Here is a 25,292-nt window from a genome sequence, read left to right as displayed (position 1 = left end):
TTCAAACAGAACACTTACTAAGATGCGGTCCTTGAGCCACTGAGCCTATTATGGCCTGCTTTAAGTAGAGATGTGCAGAGGGACACCATACATTGCATTTGGGATTCGTATTCGTCGGGGGACAGATGCGTTGCATTCGGCAAGGGGGGCCCCCCCCGATACATTTATATGTCAATTCCAATTCGTTTCCCCGCTAAAATTAAATTAACTACAACCCCCCACCCTTCTGACCCCCCCCCCCCCAAGACTTACCAAAGCTCCCTGATGGTCCAGCGGGGGATCCGGGAGCCATTCCCTGCACTCATACCCTCGGCTGCCGGTTTCAAAATGGCGCCGATAGCCTTTGACCTACTATGTCACAGGGGCTACCGGTGCCATTGGTCAGCCCCTGTCACATGGCCATTGGCGCCATCTTGTGCTCTTCCCATGTGCAGGACATCGTTCCCAGACCCCCACTGGACTACAGGGACTTTTGGCAAGTCTTGGGGGACCCTCCTGACCCCCAAAAGACTTGCCAAAAGTCAAGCGGGGGTCCGGGAACGACCTCCTGCACTCCGACCATTGGCTGCCAGTATTCAAAATGGCACCGATAGCCTTTGCCCTCACTATGTCACAGGCCTGCCGTCGGGTTAGGAAATGGATGCCGGTAAAATTAAGATTCCGTTTCTCTAACCTGCTGACCAGCAGACAGATTTTATTTATTTATTTATTTTATTTTTGGTTCCTCCAACTTAACATCACTAGGATATTAAGTTGGAGTGTGTACAAAAAAAAGCAGTATTTTCTGCTTTTCTGTCCATGTTTCTAAGTGTAAAATGTGTGGCTTGGGGTAATGGACATGCATTGAAAATGCGTGGCCAATTATGTGGTGAATCAATTTCAATCATTGCTGGATAAGCACGACTTAGCATCAGTGATTCAAACGCTGGATTTATCCAAAATGGACTGCTTGCAAAATTGTTTACCTGGGTCTGTCCAAAACACATGTTGCATGGGTTTAGAATTATTCATAAAATTAATGCAAGAATGATTAATGAGTTAAACAACAAGGTACCTGCCACCCCTCTATTGTCTGACCATAATTATTTGTCTATAACTTACGGTATTCAGTTTAAGGCACTTACTTTGGTTTTTAGAGCATTTCATAATATGTCAAAAGTTCTTTTGAAAGATTTAATTTCTCCACATGTGCCTGGAAGGATTCTTAGGTCCTCTAGGGAAACTCCCCTTGAATTTTCATCATTGAAGGCTATCCAGCTTGTAGATATTAAAAAGAGAACTTTTTCCTATTCAGGTCCACATTTTTTGAATCATCTTCCTGGTAACCATTGTAAACTTATCTTGCAATTATCTTGTAATTATCTAGAGACCAGTATTCAGCTATACTTAGCCGGACAAGAAGGGACTTATCCGGCTAAGTGGTGGTGGATGAATATCTGGTCCTATTCACCAGCCGCCACTTAACCAAATACGTACTTATCCATCTAAATAGTTAGGCAGCTAAGTGGTTGGTGGGATATGGGTGTTCTGAGAAGAAGCTACTCATCTGGATAACTTAGGCCTGGATTTATCAAAATGCACTAAATATTAGAGATTTGAATCGGAACCGGAATCGGTTCCGTTTCACATCGTGCATTTTTTTTTCGTGCGGCCCGATCGGGTCTTTTTTTATCGGCTGTGCCCGAGCCGATAAACAAAAAACCCACCCCGACACTTCAAAACAGCTCCCTTAGCTCCCCCCCCAAAAAACATTTTAAATCACCTGGTGGACCAGTGGTGGTCCCGGGAGCGATCTCCCGCTCTCGGGGCGTCGGCTGCCACTAATAAAAATGGCGCTGATGGCCCTTTGCCCTTACCATGTGACAGGGTATCCGTGCCATTGGCCGGCCCCTGTCACATGGTAGGAGCACTGGATGGCCTGCGCCATTTTTAAAGATGGCCAATTGTCTATTCAGCAATATATATACTGTATATTTTACGGTTATATTTTGCCAGTTGTTCCTATCACATCATTTATTAATTGTTGCATGTTAAGAACACAGTGTCTGATCCCAGGAAGGTGGGTGTGAGCAGATTAAAGTCAGAGAGGGGAATGGAGCTGCCTGTTATAGAATCCTGTGCATGGCCTGGGTTTGTTTGCTATATGGGCCATTTGCTGCAGACTGGAAGCACTCCAGTACAGTGGTGCAATGGCTTGGGGGATTAGCAGCCTTGCTTGCAAGGAGAGGACTGCCAGAGATGCCCAGCCACTACTTCCCTCAAATGCACTGGACTACTCAGTCCTGATGGGAGTAGTTTTGTTCCTGAAGAGCGTTGGTCTCTACATTCCACACAATATAATAGTTCAGGTTCAGGTACTTAATCAGTTAGCTGGTTACATTAGTAATAAAGCTGCAGCCAAACAATTCTGTGTGGTGTCTTCCATGAGTATTTAGCACCCTCCTCCCCCTTGGGGCACATGGTCAAGACTGCCTTGGTTATATCAGAATTAGCCCATCATGTACAAATTCTAAATTTATACTTAATGATGATCACCAATCTTCATTAATATTAATAACAATAAAACTACAAAAATGTAATTTGTTTGAAAAATGTTAAATCTGAGCAGTATAGGCATTCAGATGTTAATACAATTTTGCAAATGTTCAGATGATAATAACAAATATTAACATTATATACCATGAGCACACATGTCAAAGCCATTTACCAGGATAAACTGCAATTTACTTGAGTAAACTGACCATTTAAAAATTGTTCTCACTCAATCCAACAAAAAAGTGTGCCCAGGCTTCCATATCTTTCCTACTATTAGCCGGATTAAGAGGAGGCATTCCCAGGGGTATATTTGGGGCAGGAACAGAAAATAATGCATAGATTATATTTTCAAATCTACACAAGTTATTTTCCATAGGAATTTTACCCACACAAAATTCAGTTATAAAAGTCCATGAGAACATTTGCTGCAGTAGAACTTGGAATTAGGGATCAATTTGAAACTGTGAATTATGAATTTATGGTGATTTTGGAGGCAAATCCGTTATAATTATTGGTGGTTTCTTGTGCTTTTCTAACAAAAGAAACAAATAATAGCAACAAAATTATATAATGGAATCATAAGATCAAAACTGATGCATGAAAAATTTCTGTAGTTTTTCATACTGGAGGATCAAAAGCAAAAGTTAATCCCTTATCCCAGACTGCAATGGGTTAACATTCCCTGGCTGTGTCACCTGATCCTCCTTGGGAAGAAGAGGGGTTGTAAAGATTACCTAGCTAGGGTAGTAACTTGTTTTAGTCAGTCTGCTGCCCTTCTTCACTTCTAGTCAAACCAGCACAATTTCTATGTACAGAACCAGGTGTCTATGTAGATAATGTGAAAGAATCCATCTGGAACGGAGAGGGGAGGGGCGGTGAGTGATCCTTGATCGGGAGACCCGTCCCCTCTGACATCACTGAGGACTGTGACGGACGTTAAAGCGCCAGAACACCAGGCGTCGTGCGCCGTGCGCCGAAGGGGCTCGACAAAGGGGCACTCCCCTTTGTGCATCCCATAGTGTTAGCTATTCCCCATGTTCTTTTATATCCCTTGTTAACAATCCCCATATTTAAATGTTTAATGTATTTGAGAAAGGTAATGCATGAGTACCTGCAAAGTTTGTTTAAATGTAAACCGATGTGATATGTAAAATCGAACACCGGTATATAGAAAATAATTTATTTATTTATTTTTATCTCAGCTTTTCAGATAAAGTATCCTTGCATGCCACCACTGAAGAGCACCGAGTCACTTTTTACTTCACAGAGGTACAGTAACTTTCAAACCAGCACACATGCGCACATTTGTATCCATATGTTGACATGTGCAGGTACACGACCATTTTATACCATACACACACATATGTGCAAATGTTATAAAATAGTTTGGCCGTGCGCACATATGCACTGAATTTTAAGTGGGCGTGCGTATGTGTGAGCGAATCCAACTCCTACTGAGTAAATCAAGGGATTTTAAAAGAGGCATGTGCTGACATCATTCCCAGTTTTACTAGTTCGTCCCCAGTTTGCCCCGTTAAGAGAGAAGTCCTCCAACCCCACGGTTTCGTAACCTTCACTCCCCCCAGTAATCTCCGACCCTTATCTCACAGATCTGCCTGGTTTCCTTTAAATTTTAACTTACCTTGCATCCGTAGCAGAAGTAGAGTTACAGGGCACGGGGCCTCGGCGCGCGCCAGGTCACATCAGTATTTAAGCGTGCATCTTGGGTTCATGCCCCAACACGCCCATACTCCACTCAAACCATGCCCATACCCCGTCCCTTTTTGAAAACCTTTGAGATGTGCACGCTGTGGGAGATACCCACGTATCTCGATGGCTTTTAATATCTGCTTGGCACGCACGAGCCTGACTTCTTCGTGCATCCCCTAATTATGCACGTGTCAGGCTTTTAAAATTTACCTCTAATGGTTTTAACTGTAGGCATGGAATCCCTACTGCACACAACAGGTTCTGACCCTGAACACAGACTGCTGCAACTCTGCCAACATTTCAAACATATGGCTCTTGTTTAGTATTTTTTATTTACTATAAATGGTGCAGAATGTATATACTACTATTCATTTTAAACACAGGATTTACCATTTTGTCCTTTTTTCCCCACATCTCCTTCTTCACCATATAAACCTTCCAGTCCAGGTTCTCCATTAATTCCGTTCAATCCCGGTTTTCCCTATATATATTTAAAAGAAATCATGCGATATCAAGTTGTTGTACTTTATTAAAAAAATAAGTTCTGTGTTTCCCTGTACGACAAGGAAAAAGCACTGCATACCAAGTAACTAATAAACCAGCTAGAGCATCAATAACTGAATAAAAACTCAATTTTTAAAACGTGAAATCAATTGTACTGGTATTCTATCATTTAGATTGTTTCCATATAATATCTTTTCAGTTACATAGGTGTCCATGTTCAATGACATTTAGTGGGATAATATGAATTATCAGGCTAAATGCCGACGTTTGGATATTTCCATCACTTAACCAGTTAAGTTATCCAACTAAGGCTTAGATTCATCAAAATGCTATACATTTTGAATGAATAACACCTGTGATAAGGAAAAGGGGTGAGATTAAGAATTTTTGAGTTACTGTATTGTGTGCTGTTTTAGGAGAGAGAGAGAGAGACTCTTTATAATACTATAAAGGAGAGAGAGAGAGAGAGAGAGACTCTTTATAATACTAGTGATTTGTAATGAGGAAAGATACACAAAGATGAGATTTCATCAATGTTCTCTCGTCCTAGCCTGATGCATCTCTATCTGGGTACTATCAAGCTAGGGCATGAGAACATTGTAGAAAACTCATCCAGTCTTCACTGATGTGTACTGTGCTGTTCGTACTATGCTGTTCGTACTGTGCATGTAAAACTGGCCCCAAAACCCTAGTCCACCACCAAAACTTCACCTCAAGTTACTAGATGACCCACCTATAGTAGTATAAATAGATGACAATTATATGTGCCACCCCAGAGGTTCTCTCTCTCTCTCTCAACAGAATTCATGATAAATATGAATTTGCCATGGAAAAAGGTTTAGTTAATGCCCCTTATTTTCATAAACCCCACTCAAACTCCCCCCCTTGAATAAATTTGCATTGACATCTCGCGATGTAATAAATAATGTGGGTGTTAGGGCCCTAATGCCCGCGATAATGGCCTAACGCACTTTGATGAATGACCGTGTAAGTTATATGGCTAATTCTAATATTTAGAGTTTGCCCAATAACTTATCTGGTTGTGCCATAGAGTATTTCTAAAGTTAGGTGAACATATCCAGCGGCGCCACCACACCACTGAATATCTTGACATACTAAGCCATCTATGTTTCTGAGCACAAAACATAGGTATTCCAGGGTAGAGATGAGGGTGAAGCTGGGCATTATGAAGATACTTTTGATTTTAAAAGGTACAAGGTCCATCTTCAGTAAGCCATTTAGTGGGCAAGTAATCCGGCTAAAGTTAGCTGGATAACTTATTCCCTATATTCAGCCGAATAAACGTCCCACTAAATTTTCTTTCCTAAAGCTATCTGACTACATATGGCCAGATAACCAAAAATACCTAAGTGGTTATGTTATAATTTTTAGTTATCTGGCCAAATATAGCCTGATAACTTGCTACTTCACCAGATATTTTGAAAAGATATCCAGTTAAGTAGTGATGTGTTTAAAAATAAATAAATAAATAAATAAGGGGCCTGTGGCCTGATTTTCTGCTTCCCACCCCCCAAATTTAATAGATGCCCTATTGGGCCATGCACCCCTCACCCCACTACACATCCCTTCTAATTATTAAAAATGTCCCGGGCCCACTACTAAGCCTGCCTCCCACCCCATTACTGTACATATTAAAAATCTTGTTTTGCTGCTGGACCCACCCCCCCAGTCCAAAGATGTGGTATGGTATGGATTTCTTTTAATTGATAAATTTCGGTGCTTCTTGGGTAGTTTCTTTTTTTTTGCAGTCTATCCCGAAAAATCACAGGTAACATGTTCCTCAAGCACTGCAACATGATTTCTGAAACATATTTGTATTATGTATGTATATACTGAATAAACCAAAGTTTAATATTTAAAAGTATTGGGGCAATTTTCAAAAAACCCTAAAATGGCAAATTGATTCAGTTACAGTTGGACAGATAAATTATCCTGGGTATTTGCCGCATCAGGTCAGGTCGACACCATTTTGGAAAATGGCGTCAACTGGGCTCTAAGCTAGGGGATGTAGGGGAGGCCAAGGGGTGCTCACCTAGAACACCAAGGTCTTTGTTTTCTGATGGGGAGGGGCTTGGGGGATCACTAGACCCCAGGGAGTTTGTAACATTTTGGCTAGGCGGGAAGGAAGGGGGAAGGTGGGTGGGGGGGCTGCTGTAGAGAGAGTTATTAGAAGAGAGGGGGCTTTGGTTGGGGTGGGGTGTAGGTTTTAAGATCAAGGGAAGGGGTTTGGGATGGGGACAGGACATTGCCACACAGTTTTAAAGTTTATTTTTTTTAATTATTTTTAAAGCCCATGCCACCTCAGAAGGTGGCAGGGGCCTGGGGTCTCCATAGATGCCCCAGGGGGAATTTGCCACTTGGTGCTGTGAGCCCTTTAATGTGATGGCAACCTTGGCCATTTTGCCGCCCAATTTCTTGTCATGAATTTCTCCTACAATCAAAAATCACATGGCATGACCACCGCAATACTGTACCACGGAAGGGCAACATATCCCACAAACACCCACCATGATATTTTGCCCCTCCCACGATAAAATATTGCGGCTTAGAAAATTACCCCTATGTTTTCAAAAACAAAGTCCTACTTAATACAAATGCACACAAGTGATTTTTCTATCTTATCTCTCCATAGACCAACATATGCTTCATCAATAGTTCTATGTTCATTATATTTAGGGTCCTTCATTTTCAGTTTAAACCAATTTTCACCCATAAATGCCTGGATTTTTCCAGAACTGACAATTGCTTTAAACCAATTTTCACCTTCATTTTAGATTGATTAAAGAGCAGCTCGCAGTGTCTCATGACCTGCAGCAACTGCTGGAAGCCAGTGTGGGCCAAAGCACCTGCAGTATTTCCAGTCCTGCCCTCCACCAGCAAAAGCACTTGTGCCCTCCAGTGCCGCTGATGTGGTGTTTCAAGTCCTGCCTCCCCCCCTCCCCCAGGGCAGGCAAAGTGCCCGTAACTTAGTGCCACTAATGCAACATATGAAGCAGGTCATGCCCACCAGAATCACTTCCTGGCAAACTCTCCCTGGCTCCTGCACAAAAGCAGAAGTGCAGCGCTGCAGAGTGCAAGAGCCTCAGTAAGCAAGCTGCCAAAAAAGAGAGGAACAACCTGGAGCCTTCACTAGTTTGGATGAATAGGGAGGGAAGATGGAGATTCTCAAGAGTTTGGGGACAGAATGGGACGTGCTAGGCAGGTGATGGGGGTAGAGATAGGGATGGTGCTGAATGGGTGAGTGGGAGAATCTGTTTAATATTGTATTACTGTCCTGGGCTTCTGTCCACCAAAATAAACTCTGATAGTTTCCCGGAAATATAATGACTCACATTTTTTTCACTGATTTTTTTTTTCCTGTTTTTGTTCTTGTCATAATAAACCCTGATAAATTCCCAGGAAAATTTTTAAAAAATAAAAACCAAAAATGAAGGTTCCTAATTCTAGTATAGGAAGTTCTACAAAACATTCTTGCACCTTGTGCATGAATACTTACAGGCTCTCCTGGTGGTCCAGGCAAACCAACAGCTCCCGGTGGTCCCATAGGAACTTCTCCATACAGCGGACAGGCACTGGCACAGCTCCTTCTCACAGCATAGGCAAATGTTGACATTTGTTCTCGAACAATTCTTCTACACACTTCAGTCACATGAGATGCTGGCAAAGAAGGCCCCTAAGGCATAAAAATGAATAGCAAACCAGTGTACTGTAATTCAATTACTGTAGCCTCCAGAAATGCTTTTCTGCACTACCTGCAATTTTATTTATTTATTTGTTTGTTTGTTTTTCTATACCGATGTTCATCGTACATATCACACCAGTTTACATAGTAATAGAGGGGGTCTATCGATGTAGACTTCCTATTTTACATTGGAGCTTCGTGAGCTTATTGCACTTTGTAACATTATTTCATTATACAATGTACAATAAACTAGGTAGCTTTTTACCTTGAGAATAGTTACTATTTACAATGAAGTTAATAACTTTTTGCAGTGACTTTTATGTGTGTGTGGAACTATGTATGTGGTATAATAAGGTTTGTATTGTTGGGGTTGATCACAATGAGGGCTAACGCAGTTCTGTGGGGGGTGTTGTGGGATGTAGTGGGAAGAGGAGGGAAGATGTGTGTGAAGGTGTGGGGGGGGGGGGGATTTAGCTTTGTGTGTTATAAAATTTATTTCACCCCTCTTCCAATACAATAGCCCAGGGTGGGTTCCAATTAACAATAAGCAAACAATTCTAGCCTACTGTGTGCCCTTCTGTGATGTTCCTGCCTTCTGATGTCATTAAATATAAGAGTCTGGCACAGTTTTAAAGCATGTTTGCAAATGATTATGTTTCCAAACAAAAGATACATGTACTTTACTAGAGCACTTATACCAAGTTGCATAACTGGAAAGAGTACCTAATCCATAAAGACAGAAATACGTAACAACAATAACTGGTATTTATGTTATTCCTAATCCATTTTTTCCATAAAAATGTATTAGGACAATAACTTTCAAATCGGTGCATGTGTACACATTTGCACGCATACATCAGCCCAAGCATATGCATGCACGTTATAAAATAGCCTGGCTGTGCGCAGATATATGCCAGATTTTAAGTGGGTGTGCGCCTGTGCATGCAAATGCCACTTCTATCTTGTAAATGGGGGGAATTTAAAAGGAGCGCATCCTGACACTATTCTCAGTTTTACCAGTTTGTCTCCAGTTCAGCCAGTTAAGAGACAGATCCTCTAAACCTCCCCTAGCTTGATAGCCTTCACTCCCCCCAGTTATCCCCAACCCTTAAAACCCCTGCAAATCTGCCTATTTTTCTTTATTTTTCAACTTACCCGTCTTCCATAGCAGAAGCAAAGTTACACGGCAGGGTGCCTTGGCGCGTGCCAGATCACGTAAGTATTTACGTGCATATCTGAGGTTCACACCCCTGAATGCCCATGCTCAGCTCAGACCACACCCAGGCCCCCTCCCCTTTTTGACAATGTCTGAGATGTGCACACTCCGGGCGATAATGTGCATATCTCGGCAGTTTTTAAAATTCGCTTGGCACGCACAAGCACAACATATTAATGCATCCCCTTATTAATGCGCATGTTGGTCTTTTAAAATTCATCTTTAGTGTACTAATTCACATAGGGGCGGATTTTCAGACTCCGCGAATAGGCCTACTTTTGTTTGCGCTCCAGGCGCAAACAAAAGTACGCTGGATTTTAGTAGATACGCGCGGAGCCGCGTGTATCTGCTAAAAACCTGGATCGGCGCGAGCAAGGCTATCGATTTTGTATAGCCGGCGCGCGCCGAGCTGCACAGCCTACCCCCGTTCCCCTCCAAGGCCGCTCCGAAATCGGAGTGGCCTTGGAGGGAATCCTCTAACGCCCTCCCCTCACCTTCCCCTCCCTTCCTCTACCTAACCCCCCCGCCCGGCCCTGTCTACACACCCCCCCCCCCCTTACCTTTCTCCGGGGATTTACGCCTCCCGAGGGAGAAGTAAATCCCCGCGCGCGAGCGGGCCTCCTGCGCGCCGGGCCGCGACCTGGGGGCGGGTACGGAGAAACTATTTTCCTATGTATAACAAGGTTCCATATGTATGGAGGATTTCAGCAGGCTGGAACATAATACTTGTGTTGGAATTTAGCTTCAACACTAAAATTAGATTTGTCTTTACTGTTCCCCTATAGACATTAGACAATTCTATTCAAATCCTGTAGTTTGCAGTGACTACTACAGTAGTGCTTAAAATTAAATAATTGATAAAGAAAGTTATATTGTATGGTACATCAGAAATATTTAAAATTGAAGACAAAGAAGGTAGGGTAACTTACTGCTACTAATAGGAATATATTGTAATGTTGGTGAACAGCAATTTAAAGGAAAAAACAACCTCACCGGAGGACCAAAAGAGCCAATATTTCCTGGTAAGCCGTTATCACCAGGAACACCCTGTTCTCCAGGTGTGCCTTGGCGTCCGATCTCTCCTGCTGAGCCCCTTTTACCCATGACTCCATGAAGTCCAGGTGGCCCTATGTCTCCAACCTTAAATGAAAATGTACATTTTAGAAAAAGAATTGATGACAGAAAGCCAGCACTACACATGAATACTGTACAAGGTGAATGTGTACTTACACTTCCTTTGGGTCCTTTAAACCCTTGGGCTCCCTTTAAATGAAAAAAAAAAAAAAGACACCTTTGTTTTCTTCCTTTTGGAAAGTAACATTTCTATTAGTATCCCCACTGCTCTCTCAAGCAAAGACAGGAACACCTTCTAGTAGTAGTATAGATCCTGCTAGCAAAGAATGTGGCAAAGTATCATCTGGGAGAGTCAAATGCTCGGTCTTGTTAATAAAATGCCTGACCTGAAAGTAGAAATTGGCTATAGATGCAAAAATGTGATGTTGTGTGTAATGAATGGTTATTATCTTTGATCTATCACCCTCCCAGCCAAGAATGTATTGAGTGGACAGCAATAGGTAACTATATTGTGTCTCCAGCCTCTTGGACCAAACAAATTGTAATTATAGGAGACTAAAACTTCCTTGCTCTTTAAAGCATTTATATATCGAAACAATCTATGTAAACCCAAAATATGGAAACAATGATATCCCCCATTTGATTATGACTTTTTAAAAGTTGGTCTCAAAAACTAGGTGAACTGGATTATCACTCTGTTAGCAGTGTCATTTTTGAATGCTCAATGAATGAAGTAGCACCAGTGCTAATAAGGAAAGTGAATAGATCAAATAGCTCAGTACCCTGGCATTTTAAGTTATTGATCAAAAAACAGCGAGCCACATAGAGTGCTGAACACAAACGGCAAAAGGATAAGATCCCTGAAAACGCCACAGCTTTTAAAGCAACATGACAGGCTTATAGGGCAGCTTTTAACTTAAATAGAAAGGAATATTATACACAACTCAAGAAATCTTTAAATAGGACAATAGAGCTGTTTTTAATTATCTGTTCATTATGTAAAGTACCGAAAATAAAAACTGACAAAGAAACTCCTGGTTGTCAATCGTTATCTGATTACTTTGAGACCAAGATTAATTTATTGTTAAAAACAACTGGTACCATTACCCCTCCATTAATTACTTCTAAGAGCTGCCTGACCACTGTAAACGGGATATCTTCTAATTGATTGCTTCTACTGAGCTGGAAAATACACTTAACAGATTAAGAAAGCCCCATTGCCTTCTAGATCCTTGTCCACTGACTGTATTTTATAATAGAAGGACATTTTCTAAATATTTTAGTTAACATCGTGAACCACTCTTTATCTGATGGCATCCTCCCTAATGTGCACTTGTACATCCAATTGTCAAATGTAGACCTTTCCAGTTGACCAATGTTCTAGCTACAGACCAATTTAGAATTTGCCCTAGTAAAAATTATCAGATGATCTGTACTGGCACAGCTGACTGATTTTCGAGATCAACAGAATATTTGATGTCCCCACCAATGTGGATTCAGACGTGGTCAAGGCATATAAATACTGTTTGTATCTTTGTTAGATTTCTTGCATCTCCAGGCAGACTCTAACAGGGCTTTTATTGCTGTGTTTCTTGACATCTCAGCAGCCTTTGACAATATGAATCACGCCCTTGTGAATTAGGCTGCCATTGTGAGTTAGGATTAGGGGGGCAAGTGCTCACCTGGTTTACTTCATTTTTATCCAGGAGGACATACCAAGAAAGGTGAGGCTTATGTCACTTTACCTCATACAACTTAATTGTAGATATCCCTCATGGATCTGTGCTCTCTGCTATACTTTTTAATACTTATCTTTACCCATTATGCATCATTTTTTATCAATATGTGCCTTTTTATAAAATATACACCAGTGATATACAGCTCTTTTCCTTTAACATCTGCGCTGTCATATGTTTTATCCCAAGTGACTCAATGTTTACAAAATGTAACCCCACTCCAGCGGGCCTATCCTGTTCAGGTGGAGCCATCAACTTATGGGTAGTCTCTTTGTGGCAAGGACCTTGACTACTCTTTCAGTGCTGGTGTGGATCCTTTGACTTGGGAAGAAAGGGTTCCTTTCGGGTCCCAGTGCAGGGGTGGCTAACTTCCTTCCGAAATTTCCTGGAAGAGGGTAATTTATATCCACTGTGAGCTGAGTGCCCAAATAACACGCTGGAGCCACTGGATTCGTATCCAAAATAAAGTCTTTACTGCAAGCACTGATTGAATAATGGCACAATAAATATGTTTCCAGCTCCACAGTCTTCCCAATTCCTTTTACAATTCCTTTGTCCTCTATCTGTGCAGGAGTCTTTAAAGTAGGCAACAGAACTATCCACCCTCCTGGATTTGGAAAAATGGAAGTCACAGTGGGAAGGGCAGCCCTTAGATGAATGGGAAAACTCGTTCCAAGCTGACCAAAAGTCCTGTCTCTCATACAGGCTGATACAGTAAGGACGTGTAAGAAAGAGTGCGGTAGTGCCGGGCGCACCCGCGTTTGCCACACGCACAGTTTAGATCACATACCGCTCGATACAGTATTTAAATGACACGCAAATACAAGCCGCGTCCAAAGCGCATCCATGAAGTGTCCATGAAGTGCAATCCATTTTACTGTATAGAGCGCTATACAGCGCCTATACAGTATCCTGGGAGCACTGGTACCTGTCATTTCAAATGACATTTGAAATGACAGGTACCAGGAAGTGGATGGTTCACCTGTGCGCGCAGTTCCGATTTTCTGCCTCCTTCGGACGGGCAAGAGATGAAATTTCACGGGCAAACTTTCCCTCAGCCCCGCTCACCTGCCCTGGCCACGGCCACGCAAGCCCCGAGCAGCAGAAGGGCATCCATGGGTGCCGGTCTCCCGTGCGGGCTCGCTGACAGTTCCGGAGCAGCCCCAGTTCTCTCTCCTCTCCTCCCAAGGCACGCACCACGGCTCCCCTGCTTCCCAGGGGCAGCCGGTGGCGAGAGCGGCTTCAGCAGTCTGGGGCAGATCGGGCGCTCCCCATGCGAGGCGCAGCTTCCAGCAGCCCCCGCCGGTGAAGGTGCATGAATGCCCACCTGTACGTGCATGAGAGCAATCCGTGACCTCGGACGTCCAGCCGGGCGCTCAGGTCACGGCGTGCGCTCATGCACCTTCGCTGCCTTGAGCGCCCTGTATGTGCATGAGCGCACGCCGTGACCTCGGACGTCCAGCCGGGTGCTCAGGTCATGGTGTGCACTCATGCACCTTTGCCGGCGGGGGCTGCTGGAAGCCGTGCCTCGCATGGGGAGTGCCCGGTCCGCCCCGGGCTGCTGAAACCGCTCTCACCGCCGGCTGCCCCGGGTGGCAGGGGAGCTGCGGTGCGTGCCTCTGGAGGAGGGGGAGAGAGGACTGGGGCTGCTCCGGAGCAGTTCTTGTTTCTGCTGGCGACGTATCTGTTTGTCATTCAAAAGAAAATTCACATGCAGTAAGTTTGTTAGAATTTATTCACTATTTGCTTTAATAACATGGCGAGTCGTTTTCTCTCTTTTGTTCCTGGCTGACAGCTTAATAGCATCATTTCAGCTTTAGTATTGCTGCCACTTTAGTAATTATTTCTCCTTTGCAGTGAGCTTTAACACTGTTCATTTTTGAATTTCGTCTCTCTCTGCTAAGTTTACCACACTAACGCCAGGGTAAGGGTAGGCGGTAAATTAACAGGTTAAAGACGCGGCAAAACAGTGGGTTAAAAAGGCAATAATTGGGCCACACGTTACTGTATCAGAGGGAATAGCTAATCCGATCATTTACATATATACATGCCGCGGGCGGAAAGGGATATGCGTCAGTTTCAGGAAGCGGTAAGGATTGGTAAAAACGGATAGTGAATCACGGGTTAGACTTATGCGGTCAAATTGGGGTACAAAGTGGGTTAGAAACAGGGTAACCACAGCCGCGCTTTACTGTATCGGCCTGATAGAGAGCAAATCCTTTCTCTCCCAGGGGTGTGAAGACTCCTGATGAGTGTCCTCCAAATCGTAAATATGTTCTTATTCACAGTTAATAGTTCTTGTCCTTTCAACTCGATGGGGATCCCTTTTGGGAGGGATCCTAGATAGAATTGCAACTTCACAGGTCCCTGGATGGGTAGGAAGAGGAGGAAAAAAAACCACTTCCACCCAGATCTTCAAAATAACTTCTTTTGGTTCCCAAAAAGGAAATTACACTGGAGTTGCCCCTTGCAATGGGTCACCATCACTTCTGGGGTTGATCTTCCCTATCCCTGGGCATCCCAAACACAGGGTTCCCCATTCCCAGAATCCAGGAGAGGCCCAGGTGTCCAGCAAGACTCCTACCACATAAAAGTAAAAAAGCCAAAATATCCCCAGAACAACCACTCTGCACCTGTGGCGTTCTCAATCTGTCCTGAAAGATCCCAGGTAGGATGGAGCCCAGACCCCAGGTAGGCCAAAAATACAATTGAGGAAATATCTACAACCTTCCTCCTGAACTACCAACTTAGACTGCCCCCAGATCCCTTGGCTGAGCTCTGCTCTAAAACTTCTGATGTGGGACATCCATTCCAGCACCCTCAAGGGGAGGGGCTGCAGATGAATGAATCCTCCCCTAATTATCTCTCTCGCTAACCGCACTAGCACTATTTCTCAGGGCTTACTGGTAACCGAAAAGGATGCTCAGGTTACAAAAATATAAACACTTGGATGAGAGCTAACCAGTTAGTTTTAAATATTAAAATAAAAAACAGAAGCAATGTGAATTTATAAGTAGCGAACTCCAACAACTTGCATTGGACTTAAATTTCATGGAAATGTCCTTCCTTTCAAAGAGATGGTATGTAACTTGTGGTTTCTGATTGATTCTACTCTAGGCTATATCATTATCCCCTATTTGAGTATGATGCTACAATCAGGGTTTCATAAATTTTATTATGCTATTTAAACTATATTTTATTGTAGAACAGTTGCTTGAGCTTTTCGTTTAACCACTGTAGATTACAGTAATGCATTGTTAATTGGTCTGCCCAAGTTCCAGCTACGTGCTATTCAACTGTTGCAAAATCCCACCGCTTGTCTTGTATTGTGAGGAAATTCTATGGATCAGATTACTCCAATGCTGATAAAACTCCACTTGTTGCCAGTGGAACAAAGAATCACATTTAAGATCCTGGTTCTAGTCTTTAAATCAATTACAGAGTCTGGCCCAACTTATCTGTCTCAATTGCTGTTATTATACGAGCCATGACGAAGCAGTATTTTCTGCTTTTCTGTACAACTTTTGGGCTGCTCAGAAATTAAGGCCTGCTCTGGGCAGATGTTAATTTCTGAGTGTAAAAATGTGTGGGTCCGGCGCACATTTTTTTTTTTTGCATCTGGGGAGCATAGCTAATAGCTTCGTTATTGCGCCCGTCGGTCGCAAACAGCTGCGCCCTCTGTTGCCTACCTTTCTTCTGCTTAACTCCATTCATCTTGGGAAGACGGCTGCCTCCACCTCTCTACACCAACCCCTCCGGTGTCTCCAGTCCAGAATGGGCGATTGCATTCGCCATCTTTCTCCTGGGATTACCTAGGGCATGCGCGCGTCATGGCAGGAACCTCAGGGGCGTCCCGACCACAAGATGTCACAAGCTCAGGACATTTATACCCAGTTCACAATTCCAGCTATGAGTTATCAAGGAATCCTCCACGCTGATCTCCCCTCGCTACTAGATGCTCCCGCTCTGTGTTCGCTCATTCCAGGACAACTTAGGTACCCGCTCCTCGGGGGCCTTGCCTCGCTCCTCTTTACCCTCCGGGGTATCTGCTACCAACAAGGACGTCCAGGTACCCACTCCTCGGGTCCTTGCATGTCTGAGACCTCCGCTCCTCGGGGCTCTCTCCTACTACAACTACCAGCATCAGAGTGAATACTGCCGCATCAGTTCTGTCTTTGCTGTTTCTCATCTCTCTCTCCATAGACTCCAGAACACCTTGCACTATGGGACTGGTGAGACTGTGGAACTGCCATTCCACTCTGCTACATACAGACGGAACAGTATCATCTGGCTCTCCTCTCCTAGCTGGGATTTTCACCCAATCCTCGGGTTACCATCTACATTGCAGTACAATAAAGATATATCTCTGTGTCCATCTCTGCCTAGAGCTAGCCTATCGCTGCAAGTCCCTACAGGGCCCTGCCCTGTGGGAGGAGTCATCTCTTACAGTGACCAAGGGCCCATGCTTCAATGTCCAAAGTACAACACTCATCAACATGCATTTGCATGTGATGAGCGTTATTAGTTTCGCTGCGCATTGGATGCGTGTTGTGGATGCGCTAATTCCCTTGTAGCATAAGAGGCTGTGGACACAAGTTCACAACGCGTGTCCAACTGTTGGTAAACCAGGGCACTCAGCTGATCACACCATATTGTATTGGCCTGCAGTTTGTAAAACTGCAATGATCATATGCTGCAATTTCTAATGTAATATAAACTACTTTGGGTGAATTTCATATTCAAAATAGTAGGTAACAAATCCAAATCAATAAAAATAATAAATTTAATAATTAATCTTTTCACTTTATCATTAGAAATTTTTTCTAGACTTACATTTTTCTATTAATTGAAGATTTGGAAATTTATACCAAATGATTTGAAAATCAGCTACATTTTTATTACAAGGGATTTTCTGATTGTGAAGCCTTTCCCAGTAACAATTAAAGATAAAATAAATGCATTACTTTTAAAAATATATTCTAGTGAAAATGGCCTAATTTTAATAATCCATAACATAGTTTGTAATAAAAAGAAAATTAAATTATTAGTATAGATTTTTCTACATCTATATTATAGTATAAAACACAAAAGCATACATCCCATTTCACATGTACAGTAATACTAATCATCCTATAAATGTATATGCAAAACAATAATTTATGTAAATTCATTCCTATCTTCATTTTTACCTTAATATAATAGTTAAATATAATTCCCATTTACTTTAGGATGGTCTGTTATAATTAAAACATTCCTCTATTCAAATTGACCTCTTCTTTCAAAATTAAAGCTAAGAATCATAACTTTAGGTACTATAATTTGTTAGATAGTTCAAAGTGCTTTATAACAACATGAACAATCCACTATGTTCCGCAATTATTTTTTATTATTTTTTATTTAAACAAAAAGACGTGTTATGTTATACCTTGTGGCCATCTTTACCCTGAATGCCTGGATTACCAAAATCACCCTATAGAGCAAATGGAAGAAACATTTAATTGACAATAATCACATAATGTTTCACTAGTGGATAATATACTGTAATTTGTGCACAATAATTATTTTAAAACATAGCATTGGCATAATACAATAAAAAAGAAAGTTACAAACAATAAGTGTATAGCTCTAACATGCAGTATTAATGCACCATACCCCAGATTTTCCTATAAATCAAATCTGTTATGTAACACATCTATCTTCATCATTTCAGGGGAAGATGCATTCCTTTCTAATAACATGGGCCATTTAAATATCAAAAAACAAGTATTATTTTTTAACCAATATTATCAAGTATTGATTTTGAATGTACTGAAATTTTGGAGGTCTATATTCAGTCACTGTTCAGATAGCAAATTTAGACCTAGATTTATCAAATTGCTATAAATATAGTAGAAATAGTACCTGCGATCAAAAAGGGGTGTGGTTAGGCTAATTACCCTGCTCCCTGAAAGGTACAAGAGGAGTTGATTTGTACAATGCATGCTCTACCTAGCTTCAAACAAGCTTCAAACAAGCTAGGTAGATAGTACATCAAGCTAGGTGGAGTATGCATTGTATAAATCAACTCCTCTTGTACCTTTCATCGATTCAAATGACAGAAAATCTTCAGTGATGTTGTCAATGTTCGTACCTCTGACTGTGAATGTAAAACCACCCACCCAAACCTCCCCACTCCTAAACCCCACTCCAAGTTAAAAGTATGCTTATCCATGGGATCTGCTGGAGAGTAGTGACCCTGATTGGTTACTGTTAAAGAAAGGATACTGGGTTTGATGGAACTGAGGTCTGACTCAATATAGCATATCTTATGTTCATATTTATTTATTTAGATTTAATTTGCCTCTCTTTAACTCAATGTCAAATCACAAAGTGGATTATAGTCAAATTATATAAAATATGATAACAAATGCACATCAGATAATTTGGAAGTTTTCCATTCCATCTTCTAGTATAATGTAACTTAATGTTTAATGTATCGCCTACCCGCGACTTCTGTTGTACTGTAAACCGGTGTGATCTGTATTTCATACAGGAATGTCGGTATATAAGAATTCAAAATAAATAAATAAAATAAATATGTAGTATAATTTGCTGTGTTTTGACTCCTGTATTGTATATCTTGTTTTAAGGGAGAAATATCCCAACAATAAAGGATGATCAAATATATGCTGAATTAAACAGTTGCAGCTTCAAGACATCTTTGTAAATATTTAGTGCATTACAACACTACAAGGTTCATATTCAAAATAATTCCAACTCAGAAGTTATCCAGCTAAATGAATATTTGGGGAATTAGTCCACTGTATTTTAGCCAGCTATTTTATTATCTGGTTAAAATTTAGTAACTTAGGGGCATTCCTGGGCATTTTAGGAAGGAGTTTCGTTAGATGCCTAAATTATCCCGCTAACTCTGATCTTCGGAGATGGCTGGATAACTATCTGGCTATAAGTCTGGTTTAGACATTGAGCCGTCCAAAACTTACCCAGATAATGTTAGTTGGCTAACTTTAAGTTACTGTGGCTGCACCATTGAATATGCCTGACTCTATGCCATCCTTAACATATAGTGACACCTCTCCAAGAATATAATCAGCTCTGTCATATCAATATAAACTGTCCCCTGGTATTACAGTAATATAATAAATGACATCAGATAAAAATCAAAATGGCCAATCCAGTCTGCCCAGCCAGGTGTTTAGGTTTGTAACTGCCAATCCATACAGGTTACCCCCTCACCTTCTTTTAAGGGTTGTAAATGCTGTCCTATGCAAGTTACCCTCTTGCCTTTTTAGGGTTGTAACTGCAGGTAACCTCTATATAGTAAAGATACCATGGGTTCCTCATAACTTTCTGCTGCTGTACTGTACATATAAAGTAAAGTAAAGTAAAGTAAACTGTAAAGTAAAGTTAGCATGGTGCTATATTTCCATCCTCTTGCCATGAGGGATCCTCTGTGTTTATTCCTTGCCCAAACCTGTGTCCCATTGGTTATCCTTCTTCTATCAGGTCTCTGAGATGCCTTTTATATTCATGTTATGTCACTCCATGCTGCAACCGTACCTAGAATACTGTGTTCGGTTTTGGTCACTACATCTCATAAAAGATATAATGGAATTAGAAAAGGTGACCAAAATGTTAAAGGAGATGAAACAGCAAACCTATGAGGAAAGGTTAAAAAGGTTAGGACTTTTCAGCTTGGAGAAGAGATGACTGAGGGGAGATATGATAGAGGTCTATAAAATCATGAGCAGGGTAGAACAGATAAATGCAAATCGGTTGTTTACTCTTTCAAGAAATTAAAAGATTAAAGGACACTCCATAAAGTTAGTAAATAGAACATTTAAAACAAATCAGAGAAAATATTTTTTCACTCAATGCAAAACTAAGCTCAGGAATTCATTACCAGAGGATGTATTAAGGCAGTTAATGTTAGAGATGTGAATCGTGTCCTCGATCGTCTTAACGATCGATTTCGGCTGGGAGGGGGAGGGAATCGTATTGTTGCCGTTTGGGGGGGTAAAATATCGTGAAAAATCGTGAAAAATCGTGAAAACGTAAAATCGCAAAACCGGCACATTAAAACCCCCTAAAACCCACCCCCGACCCTTTAAATTAAATCCTCCACCCCCCCGAACCCCCCCCCCCCAAATGACTTAAATAACCTGCGGGTCCAGCGGCGGTCCAGAACAGCAGCGGTCCGGAACGGGCTCCTGCTACTGAATCTTGTTGTCTTCAGCCGGCGCCATTTTCCAAAATGGTGCCGAAAAATGGCGGCGGCCATAGACGAACACGATTGGACGGCAGGAGGTCCTTCCGGACCCCCGCTGGACTTTTGGCAAGTCTTGTGGGGGTCAGGAGGCCCCCCCAAGCTGGCCAAAAGTTCCTGGAGGTCCAGCGGGGGTCAGGGAGCGATTTCCCGCCGCGAATCGTTTTCGTACGGAAAATGGCGCCGGCAGGAGATCGACTGCAGGAGGTCATTCAGCGAGGCGCCGGAACCCTCGCTGAATGACCTCCTGCAGTCGATCTCCTGCCGGCGCCATTTTCCGTACGAAAACGATTCGCGGCGGGAAATCGCTCCCTGACCCCCGCTGGACCTCCAGGAACTTTTGGCCAGCTTGGGGGGGCCTCCTGACCCCCACAAGACTTGCCAAAAGTCCAGCGGGGGTCCAGAAGGACCTCCTGCCGTCCAATCGTGTTCGTCTATGGCCGCCGCCATTTTTCGGCGCCATTTTGGAAAATGGCGCCGGCTGAAGACAACAAGATTCAGTAGCAGAAGCCCATTCCGGACCGCTGCCATTCCGGACCGCCGATGGACCCGCAGGTTATTTAAGTCATTTGGGGGGGGGTTCGGGAGGGTGGGGGATTTAATTTAAAGGGTCGGGGGTGGGTTTTAGGGGGTTTTAGTGTGCCGGCTCACGATTCTAACGATTTATAACGATAAATCGTTAGAATCTCTATTGTATTGTGTTCCATAACGGTTTAAGACGATATTAAAATTATCGGACGATAATTTTAATCGTCCTAAAATGATTCACATCCCTAGTTAATGTAGCTGGTTTTAAAAAAAGATATGGACAAGATCATGAAGGAAAAGTCCATAAACTGCTTATCCCTTGCCATAAGCAGCATAGAATTTATTTACTATTTAGGATTCTGCCAGGTACTTGTGACCTGGACTGATTATTGTTGGAAATAGGATACTGGGCTTGATGGATCATTGGTCAGACCCAGAATGGAGTTTCTTATTTTCTATATTTTCATTGTGCCATTCATTCTAAATCTTTAATCTTGTTTTTCAGACTTCTGTCATTCACATACAGACAAATTAGAGTATGTGCTATTTTTATTGACAACCTGCTTATTATCCATTGATACAGGTAATTTGGATTCCTGCTCTTTATTTAATTGTACCTGAGTTACTTCAGCCTTTATCATAACTTATCTATTGAAGTATTCTAACTTTCTTGTAATGTCAGTACCATTTGAAGAAGACTTTCTCCAAACCATGTGCTCCTAAGCAACTGTCAGCTTTCCCCATGATCTAATGTAACAGCTGCTCTATTTGCCTTTTAAATCTTAGCACCAGCAACCATGTTCCATCTTGGTTAAGGTGGAACCCATCCCATTGGCATAAGCTCCCCCTTCTCCAGGATCTAATAAATCTAAAGCCTTCTTCACTGTACCATTGTCTCATCCATACATTGAGACTCTGGAACTCAGCTTGTACATGGAACAGTGAACATTTCTGAGAATGTAACCCTATAGGAGCAGCTAGTCCTCAATTTCCTACCTAAATTCCTAAATTTGGCTTCCAGAACCTCCCTCCTGTACCTTCCTATATCACTAGCACCTACATCTTGTGACAAATATTGGGAATTCCAGATTGTAATTCCTTTAATAGTTATACAGACAGTTGTCATAAGATTTGAGACTGTGCTGTTTATCTAGGCAAGATGACAGAGAAATTGCTAAAGGTGAGAGAACCAAACTGACATAAGAACATAAGAAATTGCAATGCTGGGTCAGACCAAGGGTCCATCAAGCCCAGCATCCTGTTTCCCAACAGAGGTCAAACCAGGACACAAGAACCTGGCAATTACCCAAACACTAAGAAGATCCCATGCTACTGATGCAATTAATAGGAGTGGCTATTCCCTATGCAAACTTGATTAATAGCCGTTAATGGACTTCTCCAAGAACTTATCCAAACCTTTTTTGAACCCAGCTACACTAACTGCACTAACCACATCCTCTGGCAACAAATTACAGAGCTTTATTGTGCATTGAGTGAAAAAGAATTTTCTTCGATTAGTCTTAAATGTGCCACTTGTTAACTTCATGGAATGCCCCCTAGTCCTTCTATTATTCGAAAGTGTAAATAACTGATTCACAGCTAGTCGTTCAAGACTTCTCATGATCTTAAAGACCTCTATCATATCCCCCCTCAGCCGTCTCTTCTCCAAGCTGAACAGACCTAACCTCTTCAGCCTTTCCTCATAGGAGGAAACAAACAAATAATCATTAGAAGCTTAAGTTTACTAGGCACATGCAGCAAGAAAAAATTCATTTCATTTTAAAATTCATTTTGTGGCAACCCTAATTCATTTCATTAGTTTGTATACAAAATGAATGTATACAAAATGAATGTATACTCATAAAGTTCCAAGTTACTTCCCTGCCCCTTCCCTTCCCTCCCCCCCAAGTTATAATATCAGTTACAATGTAAAGCCCTGTTGGCTGAATTTGCTGTTTTCTGGAAACCGATGTGATGTCTCGTGCGAATGTCGGTATAGAAAAATGTTAAATAAATAAATAAATAAATAAATAAATAAATAAAACAAAATTCATTTTTTTTGTTTGATTTGTTTTCATTTGCCATTAAAGTCAATGGGAGGAAGGATTACAGGTAATTTAAAGCCTATATTGGGTTCCAGAATATGGGTATTTTTATTGTCTTAAAACTTGCTCAAAGAAATCAACAGAAGGAGGAAAAAAAACTCCAAGGTACCTAGAAAGACTGAGGAGATTGGAAAATGGCACCAAAAGTGCCATGAATAGGCTACAACTCTGTAAAGAGGAAAAGGAGTACCAGCATTGGCAGCAATTCACCAAGTCACTTAAGAAAAGCAAAGAAGCAGAAAAAAGCTCCAAAGCTCCAAGAGGCACCAGCATCAGTGCAATGAACTCTTGATGACATCTCAAGTGGAAAACGGGCACTAAAAGTGGCATTAGCATCCAACGGCAAACATGAAGGAGGAACAAAGTAAAAAAATGTGTCATTAAAATCTCCACGGCAGATACTGAGGAGCTTTGAAGCAGCACAAAGAGTGGCCTCAAGGCTCCAAACCACCATGGGAGGTGCAAAGCAGCCACCCAACCCCAGACTGGCAAGGTGTTAGCTCTGGGGTATGACAGCAAGGCACAATGGCAAAGGAAACTCTAAGGTGTAAGGTCTGAGCATGGAAGCAAGTCTGAGTGGCACAAAGATCCCCAAGGTGCAGGATGGAATTTATATTTTCTTGTAGAATGGGTTTGCCAAATGTAAAGTTTATTATCACACTTACTACATCAAATTGGTTTTTCTAATTATTGTGGGGTGGTAGGAAAGTAGTGAGGGCTGCTTTATCTAAAGATCATTTTCCACATCATTACATTGAGCTGCCCTCAGCTTGCTAGTTGTCAAGATTTTCTGCTTTTACATGAAATCTCTGGCACTACTTCAAGTCTTATCACATTCAGAACAGTAAAATGTTATGCTTGAGCATCTTTTGTCTTGTGCCAGAATTTTGTCCTTCAGAATGAGGGTTTTTTTTGGCCCCAAAAAATCTTCCCATATCCTGTACCTGAATGCTATCAAGTTGGCACTTACTCATTTATTGGTTTTGCATGAGTCCCTCTTACTACTTTAACCTTTTATTGTATTCCGTTCAGTAAATGGTTTCTCTTGAGCATCTTTTGTCTTATACCAGCAGCACTTCCTCTGAATTAGGGCTTTGTTGGAGAAACCACCCCAGTTTAATCAAACATACAACAGAGTGGGTGAACCATGATGAGATTGTTGGAGGAAAAGAAGAACCATTCAACAAGTTTGGGGCTCTGGTAAATAAACCTGTGTCTTTTTTACTCTTCAAATGTATTTTCTGGGGACAAAGCACCCTATTACAACAAACTAAGAAGAGTGCAAATGTGGGAAAAACACCCCCGGGTTCCAAAAGAGAGCATCAGCAATATTATGGAAGGTGGCATGTGACAGTAAATTCTTTATCGTGGTATGGCGTTAAGTCCGTGCGATAGGACTGTCACATGGTGGGAGCAATGGATGGCCCACACCATTTTTTAAGATGGCACTGGCCGTCCATTGCTCCTACCATGTGACAGGGGCCGGCCAATGACACCGATAGCCCCTGTCACATGGTAAGGGCAAAGGGTCACCTGCACCATTTTGTTTACTGGCACCCGACAGCCCGAGAGTGGGAGATCGCTCCCAGGACCCCACTGGACCACCAGGGATTTTAGGCAAGTTTTTTGGGGGGCAGGAGGATAGGGGATTGTAAATAATTAGATCTAAAGGGTCGGGGGGGGGGGTTTCAGCTTGGGACAGCCAAAAAAAAAAAAACATCCGGACCACAGGAAACGAAATTTCCCTTGGGTCCACGATACCGAAACCAGAACCAATTCCAGCACCTGATTCACATCTCTATTAATCACTGGAGCTTTACAGTATAAATCTTAGCTATGTAACTAACGTTTCTAATCTTTACTTAAATACATATTAAATAAAGATACTTTTATGGGTTTATAATCCCAATAAAAT

At 42.0% G+C, this 25,292-nt stretch overlaps 1 protein-coding gene across 1 annotated transcript in view; it reads right to left on the bottom strand.

The window, feature by feature from the left end:
- LOC115088608 (collagen alpha-1(IX) chain-like) overlaps positions 1-25,292 on the bottom strand; it is a 104,744-nt gene that overhangs the window by 13,346 nt on the left and 66,106 nt on the right. Inside the window, exons 20-24 of the mRNA XM_029596868.1 lie at positions 17,904-17,948; positions 10,899-10,931; positions 10,662-10,808; positions 8,267-8,443; positions 4,636-4,726 (exon numbers count right to left, since the gene is read on the bottom strand). Of these exons, the coding sequence (XP_029452728.1) occupies positions 4,636-4,726; positions 8,267-8,443; positions 10,662-10,808; positions 10,899-10,931; positions 17,904-17,948 (493 nt within the window). The remainder of the gene's footprint in view (positions 1-4,635; positions 4,727-8,266; positions 8,444-10,661; positions 10,809-10,898; positions 10,932-17,903; positions 17,949-25,292) is intronic.

This window comes from Rhinatrema bivittatum, chromosome 3 (assembly GCF_901001135.1).
Source record: "Rhinatrema bivittatum chromosome 3, aRhiBiv1.1, whole genome shotgun sequence".
NCBI classification, from domain to species: domain Eukaryota; kingdom Metazoa; phylum Chordata; class Amphibia; order Gymnophiona; family Rhinatrematidae; genus Rhinatrema; species Rhinatrema bivittatum.
Note: the sequence above shows the minus strand (reverse complement) of the source record. Positions and strands in the feature narration are given on the sequence as shown.